Below are 16,451 nucleotides of genomic sequence, written 5' to 3' on the forward strand. Positions count from 1 at the left end.
GGCCGACCAAAAAATCTATAGGTCATTCTGCATTATATCATCGTACATGTAACGCCTCTGTGACATTGAATCGTACCGAATACGGACTGGAGCCATACTCTCGTTAAGTGAAATGCAATGTAGTGCAAAGTGCTGTTAATTACAAGTTCGTTGCATAAGTTCTTAGCAAAAAAAGTTTGTTGAATAAGGAGCCTCCAATGAATACTTTATATGTCAAACGCTTTAAAGGCCTCTTTATGCATAATAGACTATTATTCATTGGAGCCTCCTTATTCAAAAAATTGGTAGAACATATGACATTACATCCACATAAAAAATGTTTCTATCATGTCCCTTTAAGATTTGAAATGCTACAATACTTAATAGATTCATGCAAATGATAAAACGAATTAAGATTTATGTTATGTGTTTAGGCATATATTTTGTAAAATGCATTGTAAGAAAATAGTGAATGCTATTAAACATATAAATATTTACTGTGAAGTTTTTGTTATTATTATTGAAACTAACAAAATTAAGATGATAACAAAAATTCTTGTTTGTTTGTTTGTTTGTTTTCAATAAATTCGGTTTATTTATTACAGATTCAGTGTAGTTATGTTGGTAGAAAATGCTGACTTTGCTATTTAGCACCGTCCCGAAGATTTTCATGAGCCATCACTGTTATTTTCACTACTTGTACTCCAGCTCCAGCAAGTTAAAATAGTCTTTTCTTTGCATTCACTATATTTTTCAAGGAACATAACAACAGGAACTAGAAGAAAACCATAATGTTCAACTAATATTGGTAGCGAACAAGTCACAATCAAGGTACCACTAACGTGTGGTAATTAACCGAAAAAGGGTCCTAATCAACCGTCTTAATCGTAAAAAAAAATCCGATGAAAATTAATTGTTTCCAAGTGAAGAAAACATGTTGGGAAAGATGTCCATTATTAGAGCAATCATTATTATCGAAAATTGATCTATCTGCTAACAATTGGTCCAAACCCAAAATCTCATTTAATTTTTTGTTCTGAACCAAAATTATTAATTCGTTTTACAGAAATTCTTTTATAAAGTTTTTTAATAGAATTAAGGAACATGTAAATAAATAAAGAAAATAAAAGATGAACTACTACCATTTTCGGCATTTCGCAATCAGATCAAATACGAAGAAGAGTTAAAACAAATTTAAACAATTGTGACACCTATACTTACTGTTCCCTCGTAAAGACCAAACCTTCTCTCGTAAAGACAAAACCTTTCTCTCTCTCTTCACTGACCAACCAAACCAAAGGCTTCTTCACACTCTCTTTTCTCCCCCACTGTCAGATTTTGAATACAGCAGCAACAACAACAAGCCCTAAGAAAAAAACCAGAGCGCTTGACGAAATGTCTAGAATACCCTTCTTCCTCCGTTTTGCTACCATCTTGTTCCTCTTCTCTTCCTCCTCCTCCGCCGATGAACGTCTCCACTCTCGCCACTTACTCCACCAACCCTTCTTCCCTATCACCACCGCCGCTCCACCACCGTATCAACCAACACCGTCCTCCTCCGAACCCCCCTCGCCTTCCCCACGCTCCCACCACCACCACAAGAACCATCCAGAGACGCCTCCACCTCACGAGAAACACCCTTTCTCCTCAGCCTCAAACCCTCCACCTCCTCCTCCGCCGTCTCCACCTCATTCGAACACATTCTTCCCCTCTTCAGACCCATCCTCACCCACCTCTCACCCCCCACCATCCCCACCCCCTCCTCCCCATCGAGCTTCACTCCCTACTTTCCCCGCCAACATCTCCTCCCTCGTCTTCCCAACCCACAACAAACCTCACAACAGCAACCCCCACGTAGCCAAGCTCCTCGCCATAACCATCGCCGTCGTCTCCGCCGCCATCCTCCTCTCCCTCCTCGCCGTCGTCACCACCTTCCTCCGCCGCCACCGCCGCCGCGCCTCCCCCGCCGACGACGCGAAATCCACAAAATCAGACGCTCGCCACCTCTTCAACGCCGCTCCCTCCGACGTCCCCCTGAAACACAAACACCCGCCGAAGTACACTTCCTCCAACACCTCCTCCGAGTTTCTCTACTTGGGCACTCTGGTTAACTCCGGTTTAGTAGACCAGCAGAAGTCTCCCAGCGTCGCCGGCGTCTTGGACTTACCACCAGCTCAGGACTCTTCCTCCTCTACTCCCTCTTCTTCCTCTTACTCGCAGTACCAGAAGCTCGGCTCCCCGGAGCTCCGTCCTCTCCCTCCTCTACCGAAGCTTCCGGTGTACACTCCCAATTACAGAAGCACCGAGCTGTTGAACCCTAAAGGACAAGACTTTGACGGAGACGACAACGAAAACGACGAGTTTTACTCTCCGAGAGGTTCTCCGGGCCGTAAGCAGAGCCCGCCACGTGTCAAGAAACCTCCCAAGTCTTCTCTTAGTCCTAGTCTCTCGCTGAACAGCTCAAACGGCAGCGTTTCGAAGAAACCTGTTCCGACAAGACCACCTCCTCCTCCGCCTCCGCAGCAGATTCATGTGCTTCCGGCTACCAACTCTGATTCGGAGAAGAAAGAGGAGACTTTGAAACCAAAGTTGAAGCCTTTACATTGGGACAAAGTTAGAGCAAGCTCGAGCCGTGTTACTGTGTGGGACCAAATCAAGTCAAACTCTTTCCAGTAAGATTTTACATAAAAGTCTTAATCTTTACTTCTCTTGCATACGTGACTAATAAGATAATGATTCTTTGGTTTTTTTTATTGCAGAGTGAATGAAGAAATGATAGAGACGTTGTTCAGAGCTAATGATCCAACTTCAAGAACAAAAGAGTCTGTAACTACAGATGTTGTTCATTCTAAGAGTCAGTTTCTTGATCCAAGAAAGTCTCACAACATTGCTATTTTGCTTAGAGCTCTCAATGTAACTGCTGATGAAGTGTGTGAAGCCCTTGTCGAAGGTGACAATTATTCCCCACTCTCTTGTTACTTAGTTTCAGTTTTTGAAGGTGTCAAAACATGTGTGTTGTTGATGAATTAGGCAACTCGGATGCGCTTGGATCAGAGCTACTCCAATGCCTGCTTAAGATGGCACCTACCAAAGAAGAGGAAGACAAGCTCAAGGAGCTTAAAGGGGATGATGATGAGTCATCTCCTTCCAAAACTGGACCTGCAGAGAGATTCCTCAGAGCGTTGCTCAACATTCCTTTGGCTTTCAAGAGGATCAACGCAATGCTTTACATTGTCAACTTCGAATCAGAAACCGAGTACCTTAAAAGATCCTTCCACACCCTCGAGGTAACACCTCTCTACTTGCCCTCTCATTAGTCTTATACTAAAGAAACTGAACATTTAAAACTTTTCAGGCTGCTTGTGGTGAGTTAAAGAACACTAGGATGTTCTTGAAGCTTCTTGAAGCGGTTCTCAAGACGGGGAACCGGATGAATATAGGGACTAACAGAGGAGACGCGCACGCTTTCAAGCTTGACACACTCTTGAAGCTGGTGGACATCAAAGGAGCAGATGGGAAGACAACCTTGCTGCACTTTGTGGTTCAAGAGATTATAAAATCAGAAGGAGCTCGAGTCTCCACTACTCCAACTCAAAGACCTATGGGTGACAACATAGCAGCTTTCCAAGACGACCTAGAGCTGAAGAAACTTGGGTTGCAAGTTGTCTCAGGTCTCAGCTCTCAGTTAACAAACGTCAAGAAAGCAGCTGCGATGGACTCAACTTCCCTCAGCGACGAAGCAGCTGAACTCTCCAGGGGGATAACAAGTGTCAAGGAAGTAATCATGGAGCTAAAGCAAGAGACAGGTGTAGAGAGGTTCTTGGACTCGATGAACTCGTTCTTGAGCAAAGCTGAGAAGGAGATCACAGAGATGCAATCACATGGAGACAATGTCTTGAAGATGGTTAAAGAAGTGACAGAGTACTTCCACGGGAACTCGGAGTCTCATCCTTCTCGTATATTCACCGTGGTCAGAGACTTTCTGACGGTTCTTGATCAAGTTTGTAAAGAAGTCGGTCGCGTAAACGAGAGAACAGTGTATGGTTCCGTGCCACGAGCTTCAGCGTCTAATCAGGTCGTCACGCCGCTTTTCCCCGTGGCTAACAATGACAACAACTCAGAGAAGAGTCACTCGGGTTCTCTAGGCAACGAGCAAGACGACGAGGACTTGTTCTAAGTGATAACGATTGGTTCGGTTGCATTCTAGTGTGTGTTTTGGTTTCATGTGATCCGTACTGAAGAAACATGTTATGTGTATTTATTTAAATATTGATAGGTGAGAGTTTTGTAATGAAAGTTATTAGATTTTGAAAAGTGTTTCTGTCGGATTGTGCAAGTTGGTATCGAGTTCTGTATGTTAGATATTGACGTGTTTATGTCACGTGCAGAAGTATTTATTGACGAAATATAAAGATGGCGGGAAAATGATTTTATGAGTGGGCCCTCGATATTGGGCCTTTATAATTTATACAATTCTTTAAAAATTGGGCTTGGTCATTGTTAGTCCATCCGTGGTAGACAGACCAGTTGTTGTCAACCTCGTCAGATGGAACATAAGCTCTAATTCATCAACCATCACCATGAATTGTCATCTTCTTCTTCTACATGTACATTTGGCATGTAGGTTTTCTAGGGATTTATCATCTCTGTTTCATTTGAACATGTCTTTTTTTTCTTAACAACTCTGCCACACAATTTGTGTTAATCATATCACAAGGAGTCAAAGTTTTTATTAAGAAAAATTTGCAAGTAAGGTTGTTTCCTTTGTCTTGATAACTTTTTTTTTTTTTTGCTAAATTGTAAACATCATTCATAGAATGAAGGATTGGGTACAGCAAAGTTGAACCAGAATCTGCTCAAAGTTGGTTTGTTCTTATAAGTTAGGCATGAGCGTTCGGGATCCCGTCGGTTTCGGTTCGGTTGGTTCAGATTTTGGATTTTACTAAATATTAGATCGGGTTCGGTTCGGTTCTTTCTGGGTTCGGTTCGGATCGGATTTGTAACTAATGTTTGAAATCGTCCAAAAAATTATTCACAAATCTAATTAAAAATTAGTTAAACTATTTAAATTAACTAAAAAGTATTCAAAATAACAAATAAAACAAACTAAAAAATATTTTGAATACTCTAAAATATCTAAATCACCTTAACATATATAAAAACATCAACATATTTAACTAATTTTGGATATTTTTGGATCATAGTTTGGATTTCGGTTCGGGTTATAAACAAACTCCAAAGTACTAAGCTCATAAGTCCAGTTCGGATATTTTATATAACAGTTCGGATCCGGCTTCGATTTTTCCGGTTCGGGATTAGGTAGATATTTCGGGTTGGAGTAAAAACGCCCATGCCTACTTATAAGCCGCACATTTAGAAATAAAAACTCCTAAGAAACTAAGGAATTAAGACCAAGATAGACCTTATACGGTAATCTTAGTGTTGATTAAATTCAGAACAAAAAAACAACAAAGCACCCTAATCACAGCGCTTCAGGATAAACCGAAGCGAGCAAGAGTGATAGTCTTGAGAAGCTATTTTACAATGAAACAACTCAAATCATTCACATACATGTTTCTTTGACGCCATCAACTGTGTCACAATCTGATGTCACCTTAACAACATTATTAACGGAAAGAAAACAAGTTGGCATATAATTTATTTAATAAACAGATTGTATATAAAAGATTTGTTTGGCTCAAATGCTCACACCCCTACTAAACGTTGACGTTATAACGGTTGCTTTGATCTCAAATTCTCACTATTGCTGTGTCCACTAGACATATTAAATTTGCACAGACGATTATAAAATTATTGATCTGAGTCAGACAAAACAATTTGACATTTGATCCAGTGAAAAGATACAATAAAGTCACACGTTATAGACAAGTACAAAAAATGTCAGTATTATCATATTGGTGAAGAAGACATCGAATAGATAACTCTTGTTTTTGTCGAGTTCTTATTGTAATTTATAGAACAGTGTAGAATATTTTCACTTCTTACTCGTTTTAGGTTTGTCACTTTTAACGTTTTTTCCGACTCTAACAAGTAAGATCATGCTTGTCTATAAATTAACAATAAAACGATAAAGAGCTTTGATCAAAAAAAAAAAAAAAACGATAAAGAGCTAATACATAATTACATACATTCACTTACGTTGTTTTTTTTGTTAAAAATGCTCATTATAAAGAAACTTTGTCTTTACTTTTAGATAATATCTTAGAAAATATATAAACAAACAACCGAAACCAAAAGTACTTAAAACTAGGCTGGAAGATTTAAACTAATTTTTTAGCAAAAAAAAAAAAAAAAAAGATTTAAACTAATGATTGTTTAACACAGTTCCTAATCATGTAAAACAAACGCAAATTGGGTTTCTCTTTCTTATTTCCTGTAAAATAAAATGAGAAGAGAAACAAATACAAAACTCCCTCTTGTTCTGATCTCAAAGCTCTTATCTAAAGCTAGAACGTGACAAACTTGCCTCTATTTATTCTCATTATATCTCTTAACGCATATTCATTTTGGTTAAAGCAAAACATTCTAACTGAGAGATGGAGATGGAGAGGGAGATGAAGAGAGGACATGTATTAGCAGTTCCATATCCAACTCAAGGACACATCACACCAATCCGCCAATTCTGCAAACGACTCACCTCCAAAGGTCTCAAAACCACTCTCGCTCTCACCACTTTCATCTTCAACTCCATCAAACCGGACCCATCTGGTCCAATCTCCATAGCCACCATCTCAGACGGCTACGACCTCCATGGATTCGACTCATCTGCCTCCATCCACGACTACCTCCAAGACTTCAAAACCTTTGGCTCCAAAACCATCGGAGACATCATCCGCAAACACCAGACAAGTGACAACCCCATCACTTGCATCGTCTATGATGCTTTCATGCCTTGGGCGCTCGACGTTGCCCGAGAGTTTGGTTTAGCTGCGAGTGTTTTCTTCACGCAGTCTTGTGCTGTTAACTACGTTTACTATCTTTCTTACGTAAACCATGGAAGCTTGAAGCTTCCTATTGATGATTTGCCTTTTCTTGAGCTTCAAGATTTGCCTTCTTTCTTCTCTGTTTGTGGATCTTACCCTGCTTACTTTGAGATGGTGCTCCAACAGTTTACAAACTTTGAAAAAGCTGATTTCGTTCTCGTTAATACCTTCCAAGAGTTGGATCTTCATGTTAGTCCTCTCTTCTTACAACTTTCTCAACCATGTCATATTCTATTTCATGTCCCCCGGGCCACTGTGTCAGAGGTCCACAGGTCCACTTGGGACGAAACTAATATTATATTACAGTTTCAAGTGACAGTTGTGACGAAACTAATATTACATGTTGTAGTTTTGGGCCTGGGGAAAATTGGGGCTTCGGCCTGACCTCCTGGTAATTAATTTTTTTTTTTTTATATTAATGTCCTAACTACTCTCTTTTTGTTACAGGAGAAGGAGTTGTTATCAAAAGTTTGTCCTGTCTTGACAATTGGTCCGAGTGTTCCATCAATGTACTTAGACCAACGGATCAAATCAGACACAGACTACGATCTGAATCTGTTTGACTCGAAAGACTCTGCCTTCTGCACTAGCTGGCTCGACACAAGGACACAAGGGTCGGTGGTGTACGTAGCATTCGGAAGCATGGCTAAGCTGAACAATGCGCAGATGGAGGAGCTTGCTTCAGCAATAAGCAACTTCAGCTTCCTGTGGGTTGTCAGAGATTCAGAGGAGGCAACACTGCCATCAGGGTTTCTTGAGACAGTGGATAAAGAGAAGAGTATGGTCTTGAAGTGGAGTCCCCAGCTTGAAGTTCTATCAAACAAAGCCATAGGTTGCTTCTTGACTCACTGCGGCTGGAACTCAACTATGGAGGCGTTGACCTTTGGGGTTCCCATGGTTGCTATGCCTCAATGGACGGATCAACCGATGAACGCGAAGTACATAAAAGATGTGTGGAAAGCCGGAGTTCGTGTGAAGATGGACGAGGAGAGTGGGATTGTTAAGAAAGAGGAGATTGAGTTTAGCATTAAGGAAGTGATGGAAGGAGAGAAGAGTAAAGAGATGAAGGAGAACGCTAAAAAATGGAGAGACTTGGCTGTCAAGTCACTCAGTGAAGGAGGGTCTACAGATGTTAACATTGATACATTTGTAACAAAGGCTATCTGAGCAAATAAGTTACTAGCTGAAGTAGCAAAGAAGTTACGTATCAAACCATTCCTTCATGTCCTAATCACTATGCTTTGTTTCTTAATTACTCCAGTTGTTTGTCGTAGTTAATTGCCACATTTATGTTATGGAAACTGTTTTTTTTTTATCACATACTCCCTCCGTTTCATATTAAGTGTCGTTTTAGAGAATTTTTTTCGTTACAAAATAAGCGTCGTTTTCGATTTTCAATGCAAAATTTATTTTTCTATTGGTTGAAATATGGTTAGGTGTATAGGTAATAGTGTTTTTATAAGAAATGTACAAAATTAATTGTTTCCTTAATCCATGTGCCGAAACCTAAAACGACACTTATAATGAAACAGAGGGGGAGTAAGAGCATCTGCATCGCAGTATGCTGAGCGTTTCTAATGTGGGGGGGCCCACTATTGTTGAAAAAACTGTGCCTTATAGTTGCAGAATAAGAAACGTTTGTTGGGTGTATCTTGTACTGTTTTGCGGGCCCCACGACACGTAGCGGTCCGCGATTGGTTATTTTTTAATTTTTTTAAAATCAAATTAAAAAATAATAATAATAATAAGAACCCCATGTGGGTTTTTGGGATATTGATGCTCTAAGAGCATCTAAATCGCTGAAACCCACTTGGGGTTTCAGATTTTTAATTTTTTTTTTTTATCTTTTCATAGAAAAAAAAAGATCAATCGCGGACCGCCACGTATCAGTGGGGTCCACGAAAATCACAAAAACCCCAAAAAAAATCGATTTTTACCTCATAGTTTTTCTTACTGGTCTTTTTCTTTTCTGCGGAGTCCACGTCTGAAAATCCCTCTAAATAACCTACGATGCACATGGTGTAAGAAGTTGTTGTAGAAAGCTTGTCCAGTGTTGACAGTTGGTCCCACAGGTCTCGTCGCAGCTCCATGAATTGAAATCTTTCTGCTTCATTTCCTTCAACGTTTGCATAATATCGATTCCATTAACAACTATGTTTGTTTCTTCTTATCCAACAAAAACAAAAGAAGACTAGTGAAATATCATTTTTTTCAAATAATTATTTGGTGGGTCTTATTTTCATTGGTTTCATATCAAACCGTGATATTTTTTTACTTGCATGCAAAAAGTTATACCTACTTCTGATACACTTTGTGACCAATTGTGATTCTTACTTTATTAGGTTTGAACAAATACATAAAAACAAGACTATGAAAAAAGTCACTCTTTTCTATTATTCTTTGTTAGGTTTAACATATACATCACTTGGACTATGGACCACGACGTTATAGATAACATTATTTTAGTTTAAAATTGACTAGTAGTCTAGTATTGAACTATTGATTACGAGAATCTTCCAACTTGATTACGAGGTCGAGAATCTTCCAACTTGATTACTTCCTATTTACTTACGTTTCCGTATGACTCTTAACGCTCCATCATTTTAGTTCCAGAAAATAACACTAAAACAAGCTTCAAAACAAGACCATCTTCAGTTTTTTTAATTTAGACCTCTGACACATTTTCTTTCCTTGTTAAAGAAAAGAAACTCAGGTTTGTCTTCTTGCTCTCATCACAAGCTGTTGTCTTCTTTTGCAATAATCTTATCAACACCTATCAACATAATCTTTACAACTTTTTTTTGTAAGCAAGAGCGAGAGAGAGAGACAGAGATGGAGAAGAAGAGAGGGCATGTACTAGCAGTGCCTTTCCCAAGCCAGGGACACATCACACCGATGCGCCAATTCTGCAAACGGCTTCACTCCAAAGGTTTCAAAGCCACTCACACTCTAACCGCTTTCATCTTCAACACGGTCCACCTCGACCCATCTACCCCCATCTCCGTAGCCAAAATCTCCGACGGCTACGACCAGGGCGGCTTCTCATCAGCCGGATCAGTCCCCGAATACCTCCAGAACTTCAAAACCTTTGGCTCCAAAACCGTCGCTGACGTCATCCGCAAGCATCAGACAAGCGACGACCCCATCACTTGTATCGTCTACGATTCTTTCATGCCTTGGGCGCTCGACCTCGCGAGGGAGTTTGGTTTATACGCGGCGCCTTTCTTCACGCAGTCTTGTGGTGTTAACTATGTTAATTATCTTTTTTACGTGAACCATGGAAGCTTGAATCTTCCCATAAAGGATTTGAGTTTTCTTGAGACTCAAGACTTGCCTACTTTCGTCACCCCTACTGGGTCCCACCTTGCTTACTTTGAGATGGTGCTTCAACAGTTCACCAACTTCAAAGAGGCTGATTTCGTACTCGTTAATTCCTACAAGGAGCTCGACATTCATGTTAGTTCATGTCTTAACAACTCTGTTTTATGTCCAAACTACTTTGTTTTGTTTTTTTTGGGTCCTAGTTAGGCTGTTTTTTTTGACCTAGTTACTATTTTCCCTTAACTATTTTTTATTTTTTTCCTGTTTTTTGTTTATAGGAGGAAGAGTTGTTGTCAAATGTTTGTCCTGTATTGACAATAGGACCGACTGTTCCATCAATGTACTTAGACCAACAAATCAAATTAGACACCGACAATGATTTGAACCTCTTTGACTCGAAAGAGGCTGCCTTTTGCACTGCTTGGCTCAACACAAGACCACAAGGGTCAGTGGTGTATATAGCGTTTGGGAGCATGGCTCAGCTGAGCAGCGTGCAGATGGAAGAGCTTGCTTCGGCCGTAAGAAGCTTCAGCTACCTGTGGGTGGTCAGAGCTTCAGAGGAGTCAAAGCTCCCATCAGGGTTTCTCGAATCAGTGGATAAAGATAAGTGTTTGGTTTTGAGGTGGAGTCCTCAGCTTGAAGTTTTGTCAAACAAAGCAGTGGGTTGCTTCATGACCCACTGTGGCTGGAACTCGACCATGGAAGGATTGACTTTAGGGGTTCCCATGGTGGCTATGCCTCAGTGGACCGATCAACCGATGAATGCAAAGTACATACAAGATGTGTGGAAGGTTGGGGTTCGTGTGAAGGCGGAGAAAGAGACTGGGGTTGCAATGAGAGAGGAGATTGAGTTTAGCATTAAGGCAGTGATGGAAGGAGAGAAGAGCAAAGATATGAAGAAGAATGCAAGGAAATGGAGAGACTTGGCTGTCAAGTCACTCAGCGAAGGAGGCTCTACAGATATCAATATTAACATATTTGCATCAAAGATTCAAACCAAATAAGTAAGTAACATGATGAAATAGCAAAGTTCTCTGCTTCTAATGTCTATGTGGATCTATCTCTTTTCCTCATTCAGAATAATTTTCTAAGTTGATTCTTCTTTAGTGTCACAAAAAAAAATTGATTTTTCTTTAGTTTGTATTTTCATCATGTGTTTACTTCTCAACCTCCTCAATAAAATCACACAAGGAAAACATTGCAATATATTGTTTTGAATGTTCTCAAATACACTAGTAACTTATGTCTTCTAAATCTTTGAACCCGACACCACTTTTGGATGCCAACACTCCTCAATAAACCTGCAGATTAAACGATACAACAACGGATTTAAAAAGTGGCACTTGTTCTATTGGCCTTGTAGTGGACCAATTGATTAAATTTAGTGGTTGAGCTCTGCGCACAAGAATATAATTTATAGGCATATTAGCCAACATACATAGGCTACTAGCCATGTGATCTTGTAGTAAAGTCGAATTGATTCGTCAAGTGAGAATCAAACTAATTTAACTAAATAAATCAGTTTATGCTTCCGTCGCAACTGCCATTAGTTTTCAGTCGATTTGATTCATGTTATCTTTGCTATAAAAAGGTATGTTTCTAGGCTTCTAGCTAATGCCTAAGAAAAAAAAGAGAGTATTATGTTTCTAGACTCCGAAACAAGGTCGGCTTGAAAAGTAAACAACGCCTTCAATCTTGCGTAGATAATTGCACGGACCAAGAACTGACAAAAAAAAAAAACAAATTACAGGAACCAAGAACCATCGTTCTTTTTTTGTGCTTTCGATCGATTTTGAAATAATTTTTAATGAATAAATTTAACAATTCATTAAAAAAGGAATTTTATTTCTATGGAACAAGTTATGGATTTGAGCAGTGATATATTCACTTAGTTGTACGGGCGTTTATCCAAATAAGCAAGCAATATGATACAGAGCATAAAGAAAAAGAGATGTTCATTGACTAGATTTAGAACGTGACACCACAAATTAAAACTATAGGCGTTTTTGTTGTCTCAAGGCTCATGAAGATCTCATTCACAACTAACTAACAATAAAAGGAAAAATATATATTATCAAATAACAAATTTATACATTGCATATATGGTTATATTCCGCCGAGTTACCGTGCAGGATTTCTTCCATCATGTGACACTCAAATTTCCAACTGTCTCAGATCACTTTTGTTTCTTGGTTTCTTCTCCAAGTTCAATATGAAGTCAATGTGAAATTTATATTATTTTTAAAAAATAAATATGGTTAAATATTTTGGCATTGCAAAGAAAACTTATAATGTTCTATATTTTTTGTAACAATATAATACTCTATCTTTACTTCTAGATTCATTTTTATTATTGGAAAATAGTACATAATCGACCTATGGATCTATTAGGGTCGGTTATGAGATTTTGTGGGTCTCAGACGATTTAATAAAGATTTCTATAATTTGAAAGTTTAAAAACAATTTTTTATGATTTGAAAGCTTATATATATAAATTTTTTCAAAATTTTTGGGGCACATGACTAATGTTTTGATAGGCTTTGGGACCTATGGTCATGCTAGTTAATTGATGATGCGTCAATTTCATTGGTTGGTGAGCTATTTGACGTTTTACGTTAACTGTACAGTACCACAAATTCGTTTTGACGGCTAAGATCGGATCTCCTCCATTCCATTATCACATGTCACGTGCCATTTCCATAACATAAGGCTCATATATGAATATACCTCTTTTTTATCCTTCTTTGTTATTATGATATAATTACTCAGAATTCTTTAAAGAGGCTTGGCAAGTGATTGGAGATGATGTTACAGTTGCTGTTCAATCATTCTTTCTAAAAGGATTCTTGCCCAAGGGTCTTAACTCTACGATTTTGACCTTGGTGCCGAAGAAAGATGAAGCAAGGGTAATGAAGGACTATAGGCCAATATCGTGTTGTAATGTCCTATACAAGATAATCTCGAAGCTCATTGCTAACAGGCTAAAGAGCGTTTTACCCAAGTGTATATCACCGAACCAGTCAGCCTTCATTAAAGAGAGACTGCTTATGGAGAACGTGCTGTTGGCGACAGAGATTGTAAAAAACTACCACAAAAAAGATATATCCCCTCGCTATGCTATGATGATCGATATATCGAAGGCATTTGATTCAGTTCAGTGGACATTTCTTCTCAATACGCTCAAAGCCCTTGGTCTGCCGGAGAAGTTCATCAAATGGGTCTCACTATGTATCACTACAGCCTCCTTCTCGGTCCAAATTAACGGTGAGCTGGCTGGATATTATCAGAGCAGTAGAGGTCTAAGGCAAGGTTGCTCCCTATCTCCATACCTCTTTGTCCTGTGTATGAATGTACTATCGAAGTTGTTGGATGAAGCTGCCTCACGAAGTCTTATTGGATTCCATCCCAAATGCAAGAACATAGGCCTCACACACCTATGTTTTGCAGATGACTTAATGGTGTTCTCAGAAGGTACAAAGAGATCTGTGGAAGGGATTCTGAAAGTGTTTGAGGATTTTGATAGAATGTCTGGTCTGAAAATTAGCTTGGAGAAGTCAACAATGTTTATGGCTGGTTTTTCTGTACAGAGAAAAGAAGAGATTCTTAACCGGTTTCCATTTGAAGTGGGTAAGCTACCTGTCAGATATCTTGGACTCCCGCTGCTAACAAAGAGCATGACTGTGACTGATTTTTTACCGCTAGTTGAGAAGATAAGGAAGAGGATTGGGTCATGGACGGGGCGTTTCCTATCCTATGCTGGTAGGATCCAACTGAAAAACTCTGTCATTATGAGTCTAGTAAACTTCTGGATGGCTGCATTTCGTTTGCCTAGTGGTTGTATAAAAGAAATAGAAAGGCTCTGCTCAGCATTTCTGTGGTCGGGTGTTGAGATGAATAATAGGAAGGCTAAAGTCTCATGGAAGGAGGTGTGTAGAACAAAGAAAGAAGGTGGGTTGGGGATAAGATCTTTGAAGGAGATGAATATTGTCTGCGTTCTGAAGCTACTCTGGAGAATCCTTTCGGCAGACTCTCTATGGGTATGTTGGGTTAAGCTATATCTCATTCGGAAAAACTCAATATGGTCGGTAAAAGATACTTCACAACTGGGATCTTGGATGTGGAGAAAAATACTCAAGTATCGGGAGTTGGGGAAAAGTTTTTATAAAGTGGAGATTAGAAATGGGAAGAAAGCTGCATTCTGGTATGATAAATGGTCATCTATTGGCTGTTTAAAGGAGTTATTAGGGAATGGAGGATGTATGGGAATGGGTATAACAATGAATGCTAAGGTTGAGGATTGTATTCACCACAGAAGGAAGAACCATCGGGTTGTGCTGCTCAATAGGATTGAGACGGAGATCGAGAAGTTTAAGGAGAACATGAATGTTGAAGAGGATGATATATATCTATGGAGGGGTGGGAACGACAAATACAAAAGGAAGTTTTTAACAACAGAGACGTGGCAGGTTATCCGAGAAAAACACAAAGAATATGACTGGCATAAGGCTATCTGGTTTAAAAGTGCGACGCCTAAGTATGCTTTTGTGACTTGGATCGCAATGAGAGATAGGCTATCAACCGGGAGTAGAATGGTTCAATGGAATGCAAACGTTGACGCCTCTTGTATCTTCTGTCAAATACCTATGGAGACAGTGGGTCATCTTTTCTTTGAGTGTCAATTCTCTGAGCAGATATGGAGGAATCTGGCGAGAAGTGTAATGAGGGAGAGATACACATCAAACTGGTCTGAGATAATAAGGGTCTTAATGGATGAGAAGCAAGATAAGCTTCAACTCTTCACTATCAGATATCTATTCCAGGTATCGGTTCATGGAATTTGGAGGGAAAGAAACAGAAGACGACATGGAGAGACAGCTTCCCCCCCTGATCTCTTAGCCAAATTGTTTGAGAAGACTATGCGAAACAGATTTTCGATAGCTCAGAGGAGGAAGGATAAGAAGCTTGAGGGTGGGCTTCAATTCTGGTTTTCGAACAGATAGATTGATTGTAAAGAGTAGATGTTCTTGAGTTTTGAGTTTTCTGTTTGAAAGAGAGTAGCAAAGTACGAAAAACAAACTTGTAAACGGTATTTTCTTTTTTGAATTCAATTTAACATTAAATTCAAAAAAAAAAAAAAAAGAGCAGCCACCGTGGGAGTTTTTCCCCCATTTCTCAGTAATTAAATTATTCAAGGGTTTATTTGCTAAATAGCCAAAAAAAGTTAAATTAGATTTTGAAAGAGAGAATAGAAAGAGATAGGAAGAGAAAGTAGGAGAGAGAGAGTATTTTTAGTTAGTTAGTGAATTTTTTTTTTGTCTATTAGATGCAATTTTCCATTATTTAAATTTTAAAAACTAAAAAAAGTAGAAAGAAAAAAGGTAAAAGGAAGAAGCCATTGTTCGTAAAATTTTTTGGGAAGAATGAAAAGAAACTCGAGAGTTTAGATGTCAGTTAGTGTATGGTCTTTTTTTTTCATTAATTTTAATTACACAGAAAAATAATACTCCCTCCGGATTTGAATATATGACGTTTTAGTTTTTTTTTCCTGTATACAAATGTATGATGTTCTACTTTTCATTAATGCATTTTGTTTTTAAAATAAAATGTAAAAAATATAAGTGGTTGAATTTTATTGAGATTCAAATAAATCTTTAAACTAACTAAAAGTAAAACCAAAAAGTATTTGATATAAGTAAGTATTTAATTTCTCTTAATATGTGTGCACAACCTTAAACATCATATATTCAAATCTGGAGGGAGTATTAATATCAAATTGACTAGGTGCTTTGTCAGGTACTACACCACTAATGGTGATCTAACAATCTACATATAGCATTTTATATTATAAATTATGTATAATGTATATGTTTTATTCTTAGTAAATAAATTAGCATTTGACAGTTTGCTATATTCCAAATAGCTTAAAAATTAAATGTCTCTTTTTCAAAAAAAGAAGAAGTAAATGTTTCTAGGCCTGGAACATTTATCCGAGATTCGGATTCGATCCGAGATTCGATCCGGATCCGTCCAAAAATCAGGATATCCGGAGGGGCCGAATCCGGATCCGGATAGTAAAATGTTGGATCCGTCAAAGCCGGATCCGGATCCGGATATTTTAATTTTTTAGTCCAGATTTTCGGATCCGTA

At 38.7% G+C, this 16,451-nt stretch overlaps 3 protein-coding genes across 4 annotated transcripts; all 3 read left to right on the forward strand.

Moving 5' to 3' along the window:
* Positions 1–1,210: 1,210 nt before the first annotated feature.
* On the forward strand, positions 1,211–4,315 carry LOC106447083 (formin-like protein 2). Its single transcript, XM_013888942.3, has 4 exons — positions 1,211–2,651; positions 2,739–2,929; positions 3,010–3,266; positions 3,335–4,315. Exons 1-4 carry the CDS (start codon positions 1,375–1,377, stop codon positions 4,154–4,156), a joined length of 2,547 nt encoding a protein of 848 aa, XP_013744396.3. The 5' UTR covers positions 1,211–1,374; the 3' UTR covers positions 4,157–4,315.
* Positions 4,316–6,324: 2,009 nt separating this feature from the next.
* LOC106447055 (UDP-glycosyltransferase 74F2) lies at positions 6,325–8,303 on the forward strand. The gene is made up of 2 exons (XM_013888907.3): positions 6,325–7,172; positions 7,431–8,303. The coding sequence occupies exons 1-2, from the start codon at positions 6,537–6,539 to the stop codon at positions 8,148–8,150; spliced, it is 1,356 nt and encodes a 451-aa protein (XP_013744361.1). The 5' UTR covers positions 6,325–6,536; the 3' UTR covers positions 8,151–8,303.
* A 1,196-nt stretch (positions 8,304–9,499) lies between these two features.
* Positions 9,500–11,510, forward strand: LOC106447041 (flavonol 7-O-beta-glucosyltransferase UGT74F1). Of its 2 annotated transcripts, XM_013888888.3 has the most exons (3): positions 9,500–9,696; positions 9,796–10,439; positions 10,583–11,510. In XM_013888888.3, exons 2-3 carry the CDS (start codon positions 9,816–9,818, stop codon positions 11,306–11,308), a joined length of 1,350 nt encoding a protein of 449 aa, XP_013744342.1. In that variant the 5' UTR covers positions 9,500–9,696; positions 9,796–9,815; the 3' UTR covers positions 11,309–11,510. The 2 variants fall into 2 exon arrangements, with proteins under 2 accessions (XP_013744342.1, XP_022557928.1); XM_022702207.1 differs by lacking the exon at positions 9,500–9,696 and having other exon boundaries at positions 9,703–10,440; positions 10,581–11,510.
* Positions 11,511–16,451: the final 4,941 nt, after the last annotated feature.

This window comes from Brassica napus, chromosome C4 (genome assembly GCF_020379485.1).
Source record: "Brassica napus cultivar Da-Ae chromosome C4, Da-Ae, whole genome shotgun sequence".
NCBI classification, from domain to species: Eukaryota; Viridiplantae; Streptophyta; class Magnoliopsida; order Brassicales; family Brassicaceae; genus Brassica; species Brassica napus.

What these genes read in the sequence shown, in the direction of transcription:
- LOC106447083 (XM_013888942.3), top strand. Translation starts at nt 1,375, where the DNA reads ATGTCTAGAATACCCTTCTTCCTCCGTTTTGCTACCATCTTGTTCCTC. An exon ending in ATCAAGTCAAACTCTTTCCA is followed by an intron (nt 2,652 to 2,738) that starts GTAAGATTTTAC and finishes TTTTTATTGCAG; the next exon opens with AGTGAATGAAGAAATGATAG. An exon ending in GATCCTTCCACACCCTCGAG is followed by an intron (nt 3,267 to 3,334) that starts GTAACACCTCTC and finishes AAAACTTTTCAG; the next exon opens with GCTGCTTGTGGTGAGTTAAA.
- LOC106447055 (XM_013888907.3), top strand. Translation starts at nt 6,537, where the DNA reads ATGGAGATGGAGAGGGAGATGAAGAGAGGACATGTATTAGCAGTTCCA. An exon ending in TCCAAGAGTTGGATCTTCAT is followed by an intron (nt 7,173 to 7,430) that starts GTTAGTCCTCTC and finishes TTTTTGTTACAG; the next exon opens with GAGAAGGAGTTGTTATCAAA.
- LOC106447041 (XM_022702207.1), top strand. Translation starts at nt 9,816, where the DNA reads ATGGAGAAGAAGAGAGGGCATGTACTAGCAGTGCCTTTCCCAAGCCAG. An exon ending in CAAGGAGCTCGACATTCATG is followed by an intron (nt 10,441 to 10,580) that starts TTAGTTCATGTC and finishes TTTTTTGTTTAT; the next exon opens with AGGAGGAAGAGTTGTTGTCA.